At 42.9% G+C, this 15,229-nt stretch overlaps 1 protein-coding gene and 1 long non-coding RNA gene across 2 annotated transcripts in view; one reads left to right on the plus strand and one right to left on the minus strand.

Moving 5' to 3' along the window:
• The first annotated feature begins 4,062 nt into the window (after window positions 1-4,062).
• Window positions 4,063-4,578, plus strand: LOC145555121 (uncharacterized). Its single transcript, XR_014091211.1, has 2 exons — window positions 4,063-4,265; window positions 4,356-4,578. It is a non-coding gene; the product is annotated as an uncharacterized LOC145555121 (long non-coding RNA).
• A 7,838-nt stretch (window positions 4,579-12,416) lies between these two features.
• LOC145555188 (rap1 GTPase-GDP dissociation stimulator 1-A-like) overlaps window positions 12,417-15,229 on the minus strand; it is a 10,902-nt gene continuing 8,089 nt past the window's right edge. Inside the window, exons 6-7 of the mRNA XM_081616626.1 lie at window positions 12,839-12,954; window positions 12,417-12,740 (exon numbers count right to left, since the gene is read on the minus strand). Of these exons, the coding sequence (XP_081472752.1) occupies window positions 12,417-12,740; window positions 12,839-12,954 (440 nt within the window). The remainder of the gene's footprint in view (window positions 12,741-12,838; window positions 12,955-15,229) is intronic.

Genomic DNA, 15,229 nt, shown 5'->3' on the forward strand with positions numbered 1-15,229 from the left:
GTGCCATTGCATCTCCTGCAAGTTTTTCCCTCCTTCTCTGAATCTGTCAGTCTGTGTAATTAGTCTCATTCTTTTCCACACAACAGCTATAGCTGCAGGCTTCACCAAGTTGATGTTGGAACATCAGCGATAAACAACTCAGATTTGTTGCTCTCTGTGTGGTTCTAGGGAGGACATCTGAATCACAAGCAGAGACGGCAGAGAGAAAGAACAACATGAATGGAGGAGAGGGGGATGAAAAGGAAGAAAGAAAAGGCATCAAGGAGGCCCAGAGCCAAGCGCTAGTTAGCACCGTTCAGCAAGGAATGATGAGGAGTTGCATCATCAGAGAGAAGGAGAGGGGAGATCACCTACTGGAAACATCAAAACATTTTAACCTTGATGCTCACCTTCGTATCATAGCTGGACTGCGGGGCATCACAGAAAATAATGCAACCCCGCTGACCTTGGGAACAGAAAAAATCACGCCGTAATTGTGTTGCATGTTTCATCTCTGAATGCTGGGGCACCATTGTGTTTTTGTGTTAAAAAGAAGTTCAGGTGTCAGATTTCCAGACTCCTCGGTTCTCACTGAGATATTTTAAAAGATAAATGTAAACGTTCAATAAGATATAGCAAATATTTACAAGGAGGGAAGAAAAGAAGAGACTGTCAGTCATCCAGTTATTCATCCAATCATCTTTAGGATGGATCGATGGATGGATCTTTTGGACAGCGTGTTCAGTACTAATGTTGGTTAATATTTTCACATTATTAAACTAATAATCTGGTAGATGAGTAAACTCACATCAGGACTCAGCAATGAGCTGAACATGGTTCCCTTACAGCTGAGATTATTATACAAACATGCTTAAAACTAAGGGATTATAAAAAAATAAATAAAAACCATGTGCATACAGAAAATTAGAAGAGCTTCATTAATAGACAGAAAGACATGACATTTATTATGCATCAAATATTTGGTGGCTATTCAGGCAACAAAGCCTTACTATAAAATGGCATGCAGCAGTAGGGAACTTAAAAGGACTCCATTTCCCAACCAAAATGCAGGAGGAATAACAAAAGGAGGCTTACAGAGCATGTACATTTCTCCTTTTTGTGCCTCAGGCAGTTTAAACTGAACACATTTTCCTTTGCACTGTGAGTTCATTTGAAAAGATAGTCTCTCTAGCAATTTTTACCCCCTCTCCCTTCCTTATTTATCAACGGGAACTCATTCGTTTCACCTTGTTTGAAGAGTGCTACCAAAAATTCAAACAAGGGAGAACAAACACTTCCAGTTTTCCTGTTCTGCATTTTAATGCTCTCTGCAGCAGGGAGAGTTGGTTTTCTGCTGCCTCCTTCGAAAAACAACAGCAGCTCTCCCTTTGCCTATACACAGAGTGGAGCTGAGCTTCAAGGCTGCTTCGTAAACACAATGACAAATAAATATGTCTGTAGTTGAGATTAATGTTTATTTGAACATATCCAGGGCTTTTCCGTTTTTGATCTATGCTTCAATGGCGTGGGTTCTCTCTGGGTACTCGTGTTTCCTCCCAATGGCCAAAAACCAAACACATTGAGTGCAAATTAACCTTGAATGGGTTTGTGAACAAATATGTGACTGATTTGCAAAAGACAACAAAAAAACTGAATGCCTCACAGAAATGTGGCGATACTAGATGGAAACTCAGATTTGGTGAATTTTTAGTTTTAATAGGTTGCACACAACGCCACCCAGGGAATTTCACCAAGAGAATATTTCTCTTGGTTTAAGACACACAGGTTCAGTTATGCATGAATTTAGCACATCTGAGACAGTTTCAAATTTATAAGACAACCATTTATTAAGCTTTTTTTAAAACACTTTTTAAAACCAGTTTTTTTTATTTATTTATTTTTATTTTTTTTTTTTATTTAAAACATGGTCAGATCTTTCAACCAGAGAGAAGCCTTGGGAGGGTGCTTTGATTTCCACGCTAAAAGTATTCTTCGGGCGAGGAGAGTTGAAAAGGCCAGTACATTTTTAAAATCATGTGTTAATGATATACCCTCCCCTGGAACTCCAAAGATAGCCAATACAGCACTGGGTTGGATGCCTATTTCAAAAGCTTCAGATAGGATCTGAAAAACTGTAGACCAGAAGTTACACAGTTTGTTACAGGACCAGAACATGTGTGTTAAATTCGCCTTAGCTATATAGCAACGAGCACAGGTTTCACTGACTGTAGAATAAATCCTTGAGAGTCTGGCTCTGCTGTAATGAATCCTATGAAGAACCTTGAACTGAATAAGTCCAAGTCGAGCGCATGATGTTGACCCATTAACTCTATGCAATGCATGATCCCAAGTCTCATCAGAGATGTGTATTCCAAGTTCTTCTGACCATTCTGCTCTGATCTCATCGAGCTTTACTGCGTTGAGTGATGAGATGCTATTATAAATTTTAGAGATGAGACCTCTACAATGTGTAGGGGTTTGCAAGAGGATGTCCATTCCTCCCTTTGGAGGCAAGTTGGGAAAGCGAGGACTGATGTTACGAACAAAGTCTCGAATCTGGAGATATCGGAATAGGGAGGAATGCTGTAAACTGAATTTGGCGGAAATGGCATCAAAGGTAGTGAAAACACCATTCATATAAAGGTCACTAAATTTACTTAAGCCTGCTCTCTGCCATTGGGCAAAGACAGGATCCAACATGGATGGCAGGAAAACATGATTATTACATATGGGACTGTAGATAGAGAAGTTTGTCATATTGAAGTGTTGTCTGAATTGTGAAGAATGTTGCTTAGGAGAGAAAGGGAGCTTTGAGGTAATTATGCAGGGAGTGATGATGGCCGAAATGCATTCAGTTCTAATTGGCACCAGTCAACATCTGGTTGTTGGAGCAAACAGACTACTTTTTGTAGGTTTAAAACCAGTTTCTTTTTAAGAATGGGACACAAAGGAAAACAAAGAAAATCAAAGTAAGTGCAGTAGCTGAAGTTACCGGCCAGAGGGGGCGCTATAGGGACGGCATCCACCAAACAAAACAAAAAAACCTTTGACACACCAGACGCAGTGAGACAACGCCAACTCAAGAGTCACAGCACGCAGAAGGGGAAGACACCGTCACCACACCAACACAGCCACCGGACCTCAGCAACTGCAAAACAGTTAACCAAGATAACAATCTTAAACCTAATTAGAAAAAAGCAATATCAGCCCAACTAAATAAAGGACAAAAAGGGCCGTAACAAAATAAGTAAGGGAATAGAAATTAACAATAGACAATACAAGTTAAAACATTAGGACCATGCGTGGCCCGCTTGTCACACCATAGCGGGAGGTGAAATGGGTGCCCCGATTCCACAACCCAAGCACCGCTTCGATGGAGGCGGATAATACCGCCGCAGTCCAACATTAAAACGAAGAGATAGAAGTCCGGGAAAACGAACGCCGACGGACAGATCCGGGAAACGAACGCAGACAGAGCAAAGCAGAGTAGATCGGAGCAGAACAGAGCAGATCGGAGCAGAACAGAGCAGCAATGGTCCAACTGTGGGGGAACCTAGGAAAAATTAATTAGCCACCATTTTAAATAAAACTAACAAACTGTAGCTTAGATGAGCGTTAATTTCTTACCTGCCGATCCAAACACGCACACACTCGCAGAAGGAGGAAGAGAAGGAGCGCAGCGCAGTGGCGCTTTACCTATAATCACAATTCAATTTAGATTTTCTGGCCAAGATCAGCTGAAATGCAGGGAGAGAGAACACCTACCACCAGGATCTCAGCGTAGCACGCACCAGCCAGCGATTTGTTACTTTCCGCTGCCAGAGTCCACAGGACGCAAGCCACACAGTGGGAGAACAAAGACGACACATCCCAAATGAACGCCGCAGCTCCTTATATACCACACCCACCTTAACAACCGGAACTTCTCACCTGACAACCACCTGTGTGGAATTAGGTGTATTTATATACCACTACATTCTACCCCCCACCCCCCTTCCTTCTTGCATCGTCGTCCCGACGATGACCAATACCATTAGTTCCAAGGTCTAAACATAGCTGATACAGTTGACAGGGATGCAGAAGAAACTCCAGGAAGAACGTCTCCTGCTGGCCGTGCGGTACACATTAGAATGTTGTCCAGCAGTTGTACGTTTGGAGCGACGTAGGGCCACTGGGTAAAAACAGCTGTGGAACAGTCCCAGATGTAGAGGGTTCAGCGGATACAACTGGTTCACATGGTGACCCAGGTTCCCGGGATGCAGCTGGAGGCTGTGATCTACCAGAAGGTAAGTCAGAAGCAACCACCAGGGATTGTTCACAAACAAACAGATCATAATCAAATGGGCCATTGTCCTCAGACAGTCCCTTTTCTACAGGAGGCAAGTTGTGAGGAGGAATGTGATCAGGAGGAACAACACCAACCGCAGGCTTTAGCATGGTACGGTGCACCTGTCTTACTTTACTCTGGTCATTCATAGGTGCAAGGGTGTAAACAGAGCCATCCTCCTTTGCTGCCCTGAACACTTTATACTTAACAGAGCTCCATCGGTCCCTGGTCTTATGAGACCCCCTAGCAGTAAAGTCACGCAAAAACACAAATTGACCTTCCTTTAGTGGCAGATGTTTCACATGAGTGTCATGGGCCTGCCTTTGGCAATCTGCAGCATGTTTCAGGTGCTCTCTAGCCCCATCAAAGGCTACCTGCAAACGTGCTTGATGCTCTTGAACTCACTCATGGACAGAACCACCAACTGGACTCTCAACTCTACCCAACAGGAAATCTAGGGGCAATCTAGGTTTCTGTCCAAACATTAAAAGGAAAGGAGACTCTCCAGTAGATTGGTGAGGAGTTGTGTTGTAACAATAAAGAACCTGGGGCAAACAGGCATGCCAATCTCTTTTCCAAGATACAGGCAGCGTCCTTAACAGATTGTGCAGCGTCCGATTAAAACGCTCACATTGGCCATTTCCTTCTGGGTGGTATGGAGTGGTGCGTGATTTTACAATACCATACAAGCTACACAGCTGCTGGATAAGTGAGCTCTCAAAGTTACGACCCTGGTCGGAGTGCAACCGAGCTGGAACACCAAACTTAAAACCATTCAGACACCAAAATCTTAGCCACAGTGGCTGCTCGCTGATCCCGTGTGGGGACAGCAACAGTATATTTACTGAAAACATCTGTCAAGACCAAGACATTTTCTAAGCCATTCTGAGTGGGCTCTAAGGTGGTATAATCAATAGCCAAAATTTCATTAGGACGTGACGCTAGTAAATGTCCCATGTAGCCATGAGCTTTAGGGTGGACGTCCTTTGCCACCTGGCACCTCTCACAAGCCTGGCACCATTGGGCCACATCAGAGGCCATATGAGCCCAGTAACACCGGGACCGCAAGAGCGCCAACGTTCGCTGCACTCCCTGGTGAACATGTTCTTCATGGACTTGGGTCAGAACATCCTTAATTAGCACACTTGGTAACACCAACTGGAACACAACATCACTACCGTCAGATCTAAATACCTTTCGATAGAGAACTCCATCTCTCTCGACAAACCGGTCCCACTGTCAAAGCAAAACCAACGTGGATGAAGACAACTGGGCCCGCTCTTCTCGACTGGGATGCTGTACTCTCTTCCAAACACCAACATGTCCTGTAAAACAGGATCTGCCTGCTGCAAAGCATAAAGTTCAGCTGTAGTATGCTGTGGCAAAACTGCAACAACTGCTTGGGTTGCCTCAACCTTTTCAAACCCCAAAGCTTCCTGCAATGCTCTAGGCATAGCTGTACCCGGAAGCATGACTTTCACATCTGGTGGATCAGGTGGATGTTGGCGAGAAAGTGCATCAGCATTGGTGTTACTCCGACCTGACCGGTACTTGATCTCAAAATCAAAAGATGCTAGCTGAGCAGCCCACCTCTGTTCAGAGGCAGCCAATTTAGAGGTGGACAGGTGGCTGAGAGGGTTGCTATCAGTGTAGACAATACATTTGTTCCCCAACAGATACTCCCTAAACTTGTCAGTCATGGCCCACTTAAGGGCCAGAAACTCAAGCTCCATGGAGCTGTAATTTACCATGTTTCGCTCTGTGGGTCTCAAACCTCGACTGGCATAAGCAATCGGTCTGCCTCTGAGAGAGGACTGCTCCCAGGCCACCATGGCTGGCATCAACCTCCAAGATAAATGGCTGAGTGAAATCTGCATAGGCTAACACTGGTGTTGTTATTAACTTAGCCTTCAGGATTTCAAAGCTCTTTTGACACTCAGTCCAATATGCAGCAAGTCCACAATCTGATTTCTTACCAGCTTTGGCACCAGCACACTGAGCCAAAGCTGTATGCAAAGGAGCTGCCAGTTTTGCAAAACCTTCCACAAAACGACAGTTTTGTGGAAGGTTTTTTTTAACTGGCAAAGCCAAGGAACGACAGAAGTTCTGAAACTTTAGAGGGAGTTGGCCAGTTGGCTACAACTTCAACTTTACTAGGATCTGTAGCAACCCCTTCACCAGAGATCTCTTTTTGAAAGAAGGATCATTTACTGAGCTTTGCTTTAAGCCCCTGTTGTAAAAGTCGATCCAGCACCACCTTCAAGCGCTCCACATGTTGATCCACATTTGAAGAGAAAACAACAATGTCATCAATATATAACAGGACAGATTGGCACTGTTGATCCCCAAAAATCCGCTGCATTAGCCGTCGGAATGTGCTAGGCGCATTTCAGAGCCCAAAAGGCATCCGGTTCCATTCAAACAGTCCAAAGGGGGTACAAAAGGCAGTTTTTGGATGATCTGCCTCCACAACTGGAACCTGATTATACCCACTAGCCAGATCAAGGGTGGAAAACCAACATGCACCAGACAAGGCATCCAACGACTTTTCTATTTGTGGAAGAGGGAATGAATCTTTGAGTCTTGCCATTTAACTGTCTATAGTCAACACTCATCCGAATGCTTCCATCTTTCTTTCTCACCAAGACTATGGGTGAAGCATATGGGCTGCTACTCTCTCTAATGATCTGTGAAGCTAGTAATTGGTTGATATGGTCACACCACAAAATAAATCAAAAAATGAAGAAAATGAGTGAAATAAATAAAAAATTTGTTAAATAAATAATTTAGCTTTTTCATTAACCCATTTTTCATGTATTTATTTTTCATATCAATTTCTCAATTTCCTTTTTTTCATTAATCTATTTTTCATTTACCCATTTTTCATTAATCTATTTTTTCAATTTCCTTTTTCCATTAACCTGATTTTCTATTTCCCAGTTTCATTAATCAATTTCTCATATATCCCTTTTTTATTTACCCATTTTTCTTTTATCTATTTTTCATTTAACATTTGTTTGAAAAATTTTTCATTTTCCCATTTTCCAATTTCCCTTATTCATTTAGTATTTCTTATTTTCTTATTTATCACATTCCATTTCCCCGCCAAACTTGGAAATAATAAATGCAAATGAGGAGAGACACGTCATCAGGCTACAACTTCTCCAATTGGTTGGTTAGCGTCACACCCATAATTTGCTTCACGAAAGATGGCGACCTACTAACAGGTTATCAATAAGCTGAAGCTCATTAACTTAATTAGAAAATAGTGTTATTATTCCTGACTTTAGTTTTCGTGTGGCCGTTCAGACAGAACGTGTTTCAGTTGGCGGCTCTCATGGACTCAGAGCTTCACCGTCGGGAGTTTTTATAGTTTGGACGAAGCGGCCGCTGAAGTTGGCTTACGATTGAAGGTTTGGGACACCATCGTAGCTACCAGCTGTGAACCAACTATAAGGAGCAGACTTTACTGTACATCGTAAGTGAACTGCAATATCCAGAGGCAGCTCTACGGAGCATAGAGCTGAAAGAATGAGAGTGGCAAGACTTGGAGATCTTCGTCAGAGGCCATCTTTCAGACATGCACCGCTGCTGTCCGTCCAGGATCCTCCGGTTGCCCAGACGTTGCACGGTAAGCTACCGCTGATGTTTGTTTTCCAACTACAGTCATATTTAATCAGTAGGGCTCAATTACGATCGTGGAAGGTTTTGAGTTGATCTCGGCAGTAGGTGACAAACTGAACGCCGCCAGGATGTTGAGACCAGCACGTCCTCTGATCCAATACATCTTATTAAGGATAAAATCAACAAAACGTGGTCAAATTAATGGCCTAACAAAATTAATAATCTCAGTAATTATTGTTTAAACAAGGTGTGTGCATTTCGGTACCATTACAAAAATAAAAAGGGACTCAAAGACCCTGATGAGCAGAGCAGTAAATAGAAAGCCTGAAAACCTGATATCTTAACGGACTGAATCTTTTGTGTTTTTAACTAATCTCTGCTGGGTTTGTGGGGCGCAAGCGGTTGCCACGGCAACAGGTTGATTAAATGACATTAAAAAGTTAAGAGACATTTAGTCGATCGCCTTGTTTTACCTTTGTTTACCTTTGCTGGGATGCATCACAGCTGCTGTAGTTTCTGAACGTTCAATAAACGACAAACTTGGAGTAACTACCTCGTTCGTCTGCGACTATATTTCATTAAGTAACAAACAAATGGCTTCTACCGCGATAATTATGTAAAATTAAATTAATATTTTTTTTAATTTTTGTGCGCTCTGGCATTTTGCCTTGAGTCTGAGAGGCTTTTCATGTATCAAACATGCTATTTATTTAGTGGAAATATTGATGGGATAAAACTCTCCAAAATAACCTTTCAACTTTTAAACTCCACTGTTGAAAATGAGAAGCTGACATTCACAAATGACATTGAAATAAATTCTAGTCCAACTTCTGGTTTGTTGCAATTCCTCTGGATCCTGTTGGAGGAAAAATATACCAACTTCACAAGATGTGGCTTTAACCCAACTCCTGTCAGTCTGAAGTTTCTCATATTTAGGTCATCAAACCAAAGTTCAGAGCTACCATAACTGGTACCATCGCCACCAGGTCAAAAGTACAGCTTTTTGGCGCAGTACATTCATTAATGTTTCCATCATGTATGTTTTCAGATGCAAACCATCCTGCAGGCCTCTGGTCTCGGTGTTTCCTCAGTAACACACAGTAACTCAGACAGCTCTTCAGCAGAGCAGGTGCTTAAATTAGCTAATCAATCATCACTGCGTTCAGATGATCAATTATTAATATTCACAAAATAAGCATAAAGCCTGAAAATATAATACTGTAGTGGATTGAATGCTTGTGTGGGAAATGTTTAGGTGTTTTTGGTTTTGAATCTTGGTACACTAGTGGAGCTGTTGTCAGTAACTATGGCAACAAGTCTGCGTGTAGCATAGCTGGCACAGAGAGCAAAGGAGAATGTGAGTGGTCAACATTTTTCTGTTATTTATTTTTTCCTGTGTTGTGGCACAGTGCAGTAAATGAATACCTCCATCTCCATTTTTCTGACATGTTTGGATTTAACCTTCTGACCCACATGCAGAATCAGCAGAGTCCAAATAAAGAATTGGGTTTTATTTTCAAAGAAATCAACAACTGACAGATCTTGATCTTTCTGGAGGATGGAAAGGGTCAAATGATCGGTGGTGTCTGGAATGAGAGTGAAGTTAATGGTGGCCTGCAACGAGTTTATCAGGGATGAAATATAAGAGAGCTTACTTTAGAATGATTCAGAGTGAGGTGTGGAGGAAAAGATGGCCAGGGTCCTGTGTGGATAATTATTGATGGTGATTCCTTAGACCAGTCTTGGTACACTAGTGTCACTAGAGTAGTGACACAGAGAACCAGGGGTCCGATGGAGCAGGGTGGAGAAATGAGGAACAGCAGAGCAGCCAGGCAGGTAACTTCCAGATAGGATCCACAGAAGGAGAAACAGTGGAACTAGTGATGGGTCCAGCAACAGCGACGCGCCGGCGCATGCATCAAGCCCATAGACCCAACACACGTGTTGGTGCGCGTATTGGTTTCAGCAAGTCACATGACCAATACAGGAACTGTTTCGAAATGGCACTGGATGCCAAACTGTTTATAAGGGAGCGAATCTTTCAAAAGCATTTTGTCAAACAAATTCTTGATCTTTTACATCGTCATCTATGGAGCAGCTTCAAAGGAAATGTTTACGCAGTGTGGGACCATTTTGATCTTATATTGGAAAATAAATTTGTTTTCATTTTTGTCGTTTCATCCGGTACTTGTCAGTTTCTACTTAATCTATCTGAACCCAAATTCAGCTGAAACTCACTTTTAGTTTACTTTTATATTATGTTCTGCAGGTTAAGTGCAGAACATAACCTGCAGAACAGGTTTATAAGACAGTTTTAAACTGTCTTATTTAAATAAATCCACCTTTTCAATACTGAGGCATTATGAGTCCAGCAGGCATGAGAATGAAGTCCCAGATACACTTAGATATACAGCCATTCTACAAATTACTCACTCTCTTTTTATAAATTATTTCATATACAGTGAACCCTCGCTGTAACGCGGTTCACTTTTCACGGTATCGCTGCTTCGCAGATTTTTTTTGTGCAGTTTTTTTTTCCTCAGTGTTCTTCGTCCTAATTGACCGTATGATTGGTAAAAACAGTCTCCGCGCTACCTTAATGCCAATAAAGTTACGGTGTTTAATACAGATTGGCCACTAAGGAGATGGAAATAGAAACTTTCAATGTCTGCTGGAAAAAAAAAAAAACTGTGGCCAGAGGCAGCGCAAAACCCGACCGGAGGCTCGTTTGATGAGATCCGTCGCTCTGCCGTAGATACAGCTGTGAATCTGGCGGGGCAGGTTGGAGGAGACGCTTTAATGACATGACTGCGGATCACATTAATAAGGCCTGATTGATGCACACGCACATCCGCTGACCTGAAATCAGGTTTTGTTCTTTGGTTTCAATGTAGAGTATTTATTTATGCTGTGTAATAACTGTAAAACTAAAGGTAACTACTTCACGGATTTCGCCTATCACGGGTTATTTTCGGAACGCAACCCCTAAGAAAAACAAGGGTTCGCTGTAAATGTAGAGTTAACTTAATTTTTTTCTACAGCAGAAGTTTTGTCAAAAAAGCGCAACAGGCTCAATTTCAAAAGGTTGTAAAAACTTTTTTTTTAATAAAACCCAACATGCATCCTCATTCCAAACACATTCACTTAAATTTTCACTTTATGGTACATGTTCACATTCTTTATTGACTGTATATCAAATATATTTTAAATGTAAATGAAGATATGACATAATACAACATATAATATTCAATAAAATAAAAAGACTTAAATCCTATTGTAGGTCATCAAATCACTATGTTGCCTGTAGGAATTTTTAATGTCCAGCAGGTGTCAGTATTGAGTGACACAGTATCAATACAGTGTTGCTATGAGTCGAAACGCCTCATAACGCCTCATTTACCCATCACTAAGCGGAACTGATTCTTCAAAATCCAATGAGACAAACTGATAAGTGTTAATCATCCAGCACCGAGTGAAGGCTCTGCTGCCATTTAATTCCCAGCACTCTGGTGAGGCTAATGAGCTCCACCTGTGTAGGCTGCCCAGGTTCTCCACCAAGATCCTCACTGGAAAAGATGCATCACTCACACACACACACAGGAACCCCAAGAAGTTTCTTTTAGTTAATGCAATTGCTCTTTCGCAGCAACGTGGGTGTGGTGGCAAGGAAGAGAATCATCTTTTTATCCCGCAGAGTTGTACACATACATAAAATTTCCAGGACGACCCCCCTGACCCGGAAAAGGCACTCTACCCTTTTCCGGCTCAAGACCATGGCCTCGGATTTGGAGGCACTGAGCCTCATCCCGGCCGCTTCACACTCGGCTGCGAACCACTCCAGTGAGAGCTGCAGATCACGATCTGATGAAGCCAACAGGACCACATCATCCGCAAAAAGCAGAGATGCAATCCTAAGGCCACCAAAACGGATCCCCTCAACACCTCGGCTGCGCCTAGAAATTCTCTCCATGAAAGTAATGAACAGAATCAGTGACAAAGGTCAGCCTTGGTGGAGTCCAACTCTCACCGGAAACGAGCCTGACTTACTGCCGGCAATGCAGACCAGACTCTGACACCGGTCATACAGGGACCTGACAGCCCGTATCAAAGGGCCCTATACCCCATACTCCTGGAGAACCCCCCACAGGGACACGGTCGAATGCCTTCTCCAAGTCCACAAAACACATGTAGACTGGTTGGGCGAACTCCCTTGCACCTTCCAGTACCCTGCTGAGGGTGTAGAGCTGGTCCCAGAAAGATAGCACACAGCTAAATACCGGTAGCAACTGAAAAGACTGAAGCGAGAGCTAAGCCAACACAGGACTTGACAGTACGACTGTGAAGGTATGCAGACAAACAAGGAGTGACGTACACGATGTTAGACGAGGATCACAGACAACAGGTGGGACTAAATACAATGGGAGGGTAATCACAGGAACGAGACACAGCTGGGATCAATAAACAGGGAAGACGCAGAAACAGAGACTCAGGACAGAAACTGAACACAGAAAAACCCAACAGGGTGGGCGGAGTACCAGGAAGCCAGGAGGCAGGTCCGGCGGGGGACGCCACCGGCGCAGGAAGCGTAGACGAGGAGGCGGTTCCGGTGGTCGCCGCCGCAGCAGCAGGAAGCGGTCGGGCCCGTAGGGCCGCTGGAGGCTCTGGAAGACCGGCAGAGGGGCCGGTCGGCGGGACGCTCGGACGGAGCACTGGAGAACTCTGGGGGCTGCTCGCCAGCAGCGGGCATTGGGAACTCCGGGGGCTGCTCGCCTGCAGCGGGCACGGGGATCTGGGGGCTGCTCGCCAGCAGCTGGCACGGGGAACTCGGGAGACGAGAGTTCCACTGCCGGGCCATGCCACCAGCCGCGCCACCTGACGACCTGGCATCAGGTGGCCTGACCACCTTGCCACTTGAAACCCCATGCCCAAGGGAACTGTGGCAACTGGAGACGAGCAGTCAGTGGCGGCTGGAGATGGTGATGCCGCATCCACAGCGGCAGGCTCGGGCGGCGGGGAGGCTGGAGCTGGCGGAGTTGCGGGGAACATGGAGTTAACTGGCCTCGGTGGACAAAGGTCCGCCTTTCAGCACTGCTCTCGCCGTCTGGAATTGCCAGTACACCTCCTGGCGCAGCAGCTCCAAATCCAAATGAGGGCAACGCGGAATCCACGTATCTAGCATGATCAGCATACGGGTGGCAATGTTAAGGCGGCTGATCGGATTGTTAGGCTTGGCTACTTCCTCACAATAAAACCTGACATCCTTCATCAGGCGATGTTAGTCTACTGCGTCCATGATGTTAGTAATTGCGTTCCTCACAGGTTTGGGTCAGATCCTTCTGTCATGAGGTGGGGTTTGAGGTGGTGTGAGGAGAGACGTAGAGACCCAGATTTTAGAAGAAAATGATTAATTTTATGAAGACGCTCAAAACAGTCCCGATCAGGTAGCACGGCAGAAAGATAGCACACAGCTAAATACCGGTAGCAACTGAAAAGACTGAGGACTGAAGCGAGAGCTCTGCCAACACAGGACTTGACAGTACGACTGTGAAGGTATGCAGACAAACAAGGAGTGACATACACATGAAGTTAGACGAGGAACACAGACAACATGTGGGACTAAATACACTGGGAGGGTAATCACAGGAACGAGACACAGCTGGGATCAATCAACGGGGAAGCTGCAGAAACAGAGACTCACAGGACAGAAACTGAACACAGAAAAACCTTAAAATAAATACACAGAAACACAGATCATGACAGTCTTAATGTTTCTTTAGTGTTAGACGTATTCCTAGATGCCTTCTGTTTCCTCCCTCACTATTTTGAGTTCCCCTGTGTATCCTTATTTCCAACTTCCCTGTGTCACCTTCACCTCACCCCTCAGCCTGGCTCCTGCTCTACCACTCTCACTTGCAATCATTTAGTCTCATCAGCTCAGGATTTTTTGTCCAGCTCTAGTTATTTTAGCTCCTCATTCTCACCCACATCTCCTCAGGCCCTTACGTCTATTCATGTTTACTTGCGTTAGTCTGTTGTGCTTACTTCTGTTTTTCCTTGTGCCCTTTTCTGGATGTTTTTTAAATATTAGTTCCTGATCTCATCATTAAATCACCAATCTCAAAATGTGATCTGGATCTCAACGAGGTTCAACGGGTTAAATAAAGAACATTTAAAAAAGCATACTTTATTAGCCTAAAATTTACACTCAGATGGAATTTAATACATAGTGAAATTAATAATTTAAAGTAGTGTTAAGTGAATTTAAAAAAAATCTATTTTGAGCATATATTTTAAATTATACACAAAATATATTTTAAATATACTTGAGCAAGTGTATATTTACACTTGGGCAAATATATATTTTGTTCACTTAAAGTCTACTTTTATTTAATATATTAAAAGTGTATTTTGGTACAATTTTGTTTAAGTGTGTTTAAAGTTCTAATTTCGAAATTGGTACAAGCATACTTTTAGTATACTTCAGATATATTTATAGGTAGTACACTTAGTACTTAGTATACTTAAAGTGTATGATAGGAATTTTTTGGTATTATCATTTTGTTGTTACTTTAGTTCATATTCAGTCTAATGTTAGTTTAAAGTATTCTCTTCTTTAGTGTGTGTATGAACTAACCTGGGGGTCACAGCTGCCTGTTCATCTTCATGTGAAACAGTTTGACCGAGATTTGAACCGGGCTCAGATCGTAGGTCAAATGTTAAATTGTTTTACGACCTCTTACATTTGTACTTTCACAAATGTAAGTATGTTTGAAATATACTTAAGTATACTTTTTTTTCACCTGGGAACTTCCTAATTAAATCCTAGATGTACTTTTTTTCTCAGCTGAATGCATTAAATAAAATTTAATAACATTGTCATTCTCTATAAGTGAATGCTACAGCTTTACATCCATGGTCTGTGTTACAATTCAACCATTTCTAGGGGCCCCTGAATGGCCCCTACCAGCAGCTACTGAGTTTTCTTTGCCTTGATATCCAAGTCTTACAATTGTAGATCTCAGAGGTGCTAACATCAAAAAATTATATAGAGTTACCCCTTTGAGCTTTTTTGATCTATAAAGCAATCTGCAGCCAAGATGTTCTAGAGGTTAAAATAGATATTATTAGGGCTTAATTAGTAAAATAGCAACAAATTTGCTTATTTCATAACTTCGTAACCAGCAACGTTCTCTCCGATATTGTTTAACAGCTACTGTCTCAGATCACCTTAGCCCTCCAGGACTGTCAGCAGCAGAAACAGTAATATACCTGTTGACGAAAATATACTACATTTGCTTT

Source organism: Poecilia reticulata, chromosome 15 (assembly GCF_904066995.2).
Source record: "Poecilia reticulata chromosome 15, P_reticulata-male-v2, whole genome shotgun sequence".
Taxonomy (NCBI): Eukaryota; Metazoa; Chordata; class Actinopteri; order Cyprinodontiformes; family Poeciliidae; genus Poecilia; species Poecilia reticulata.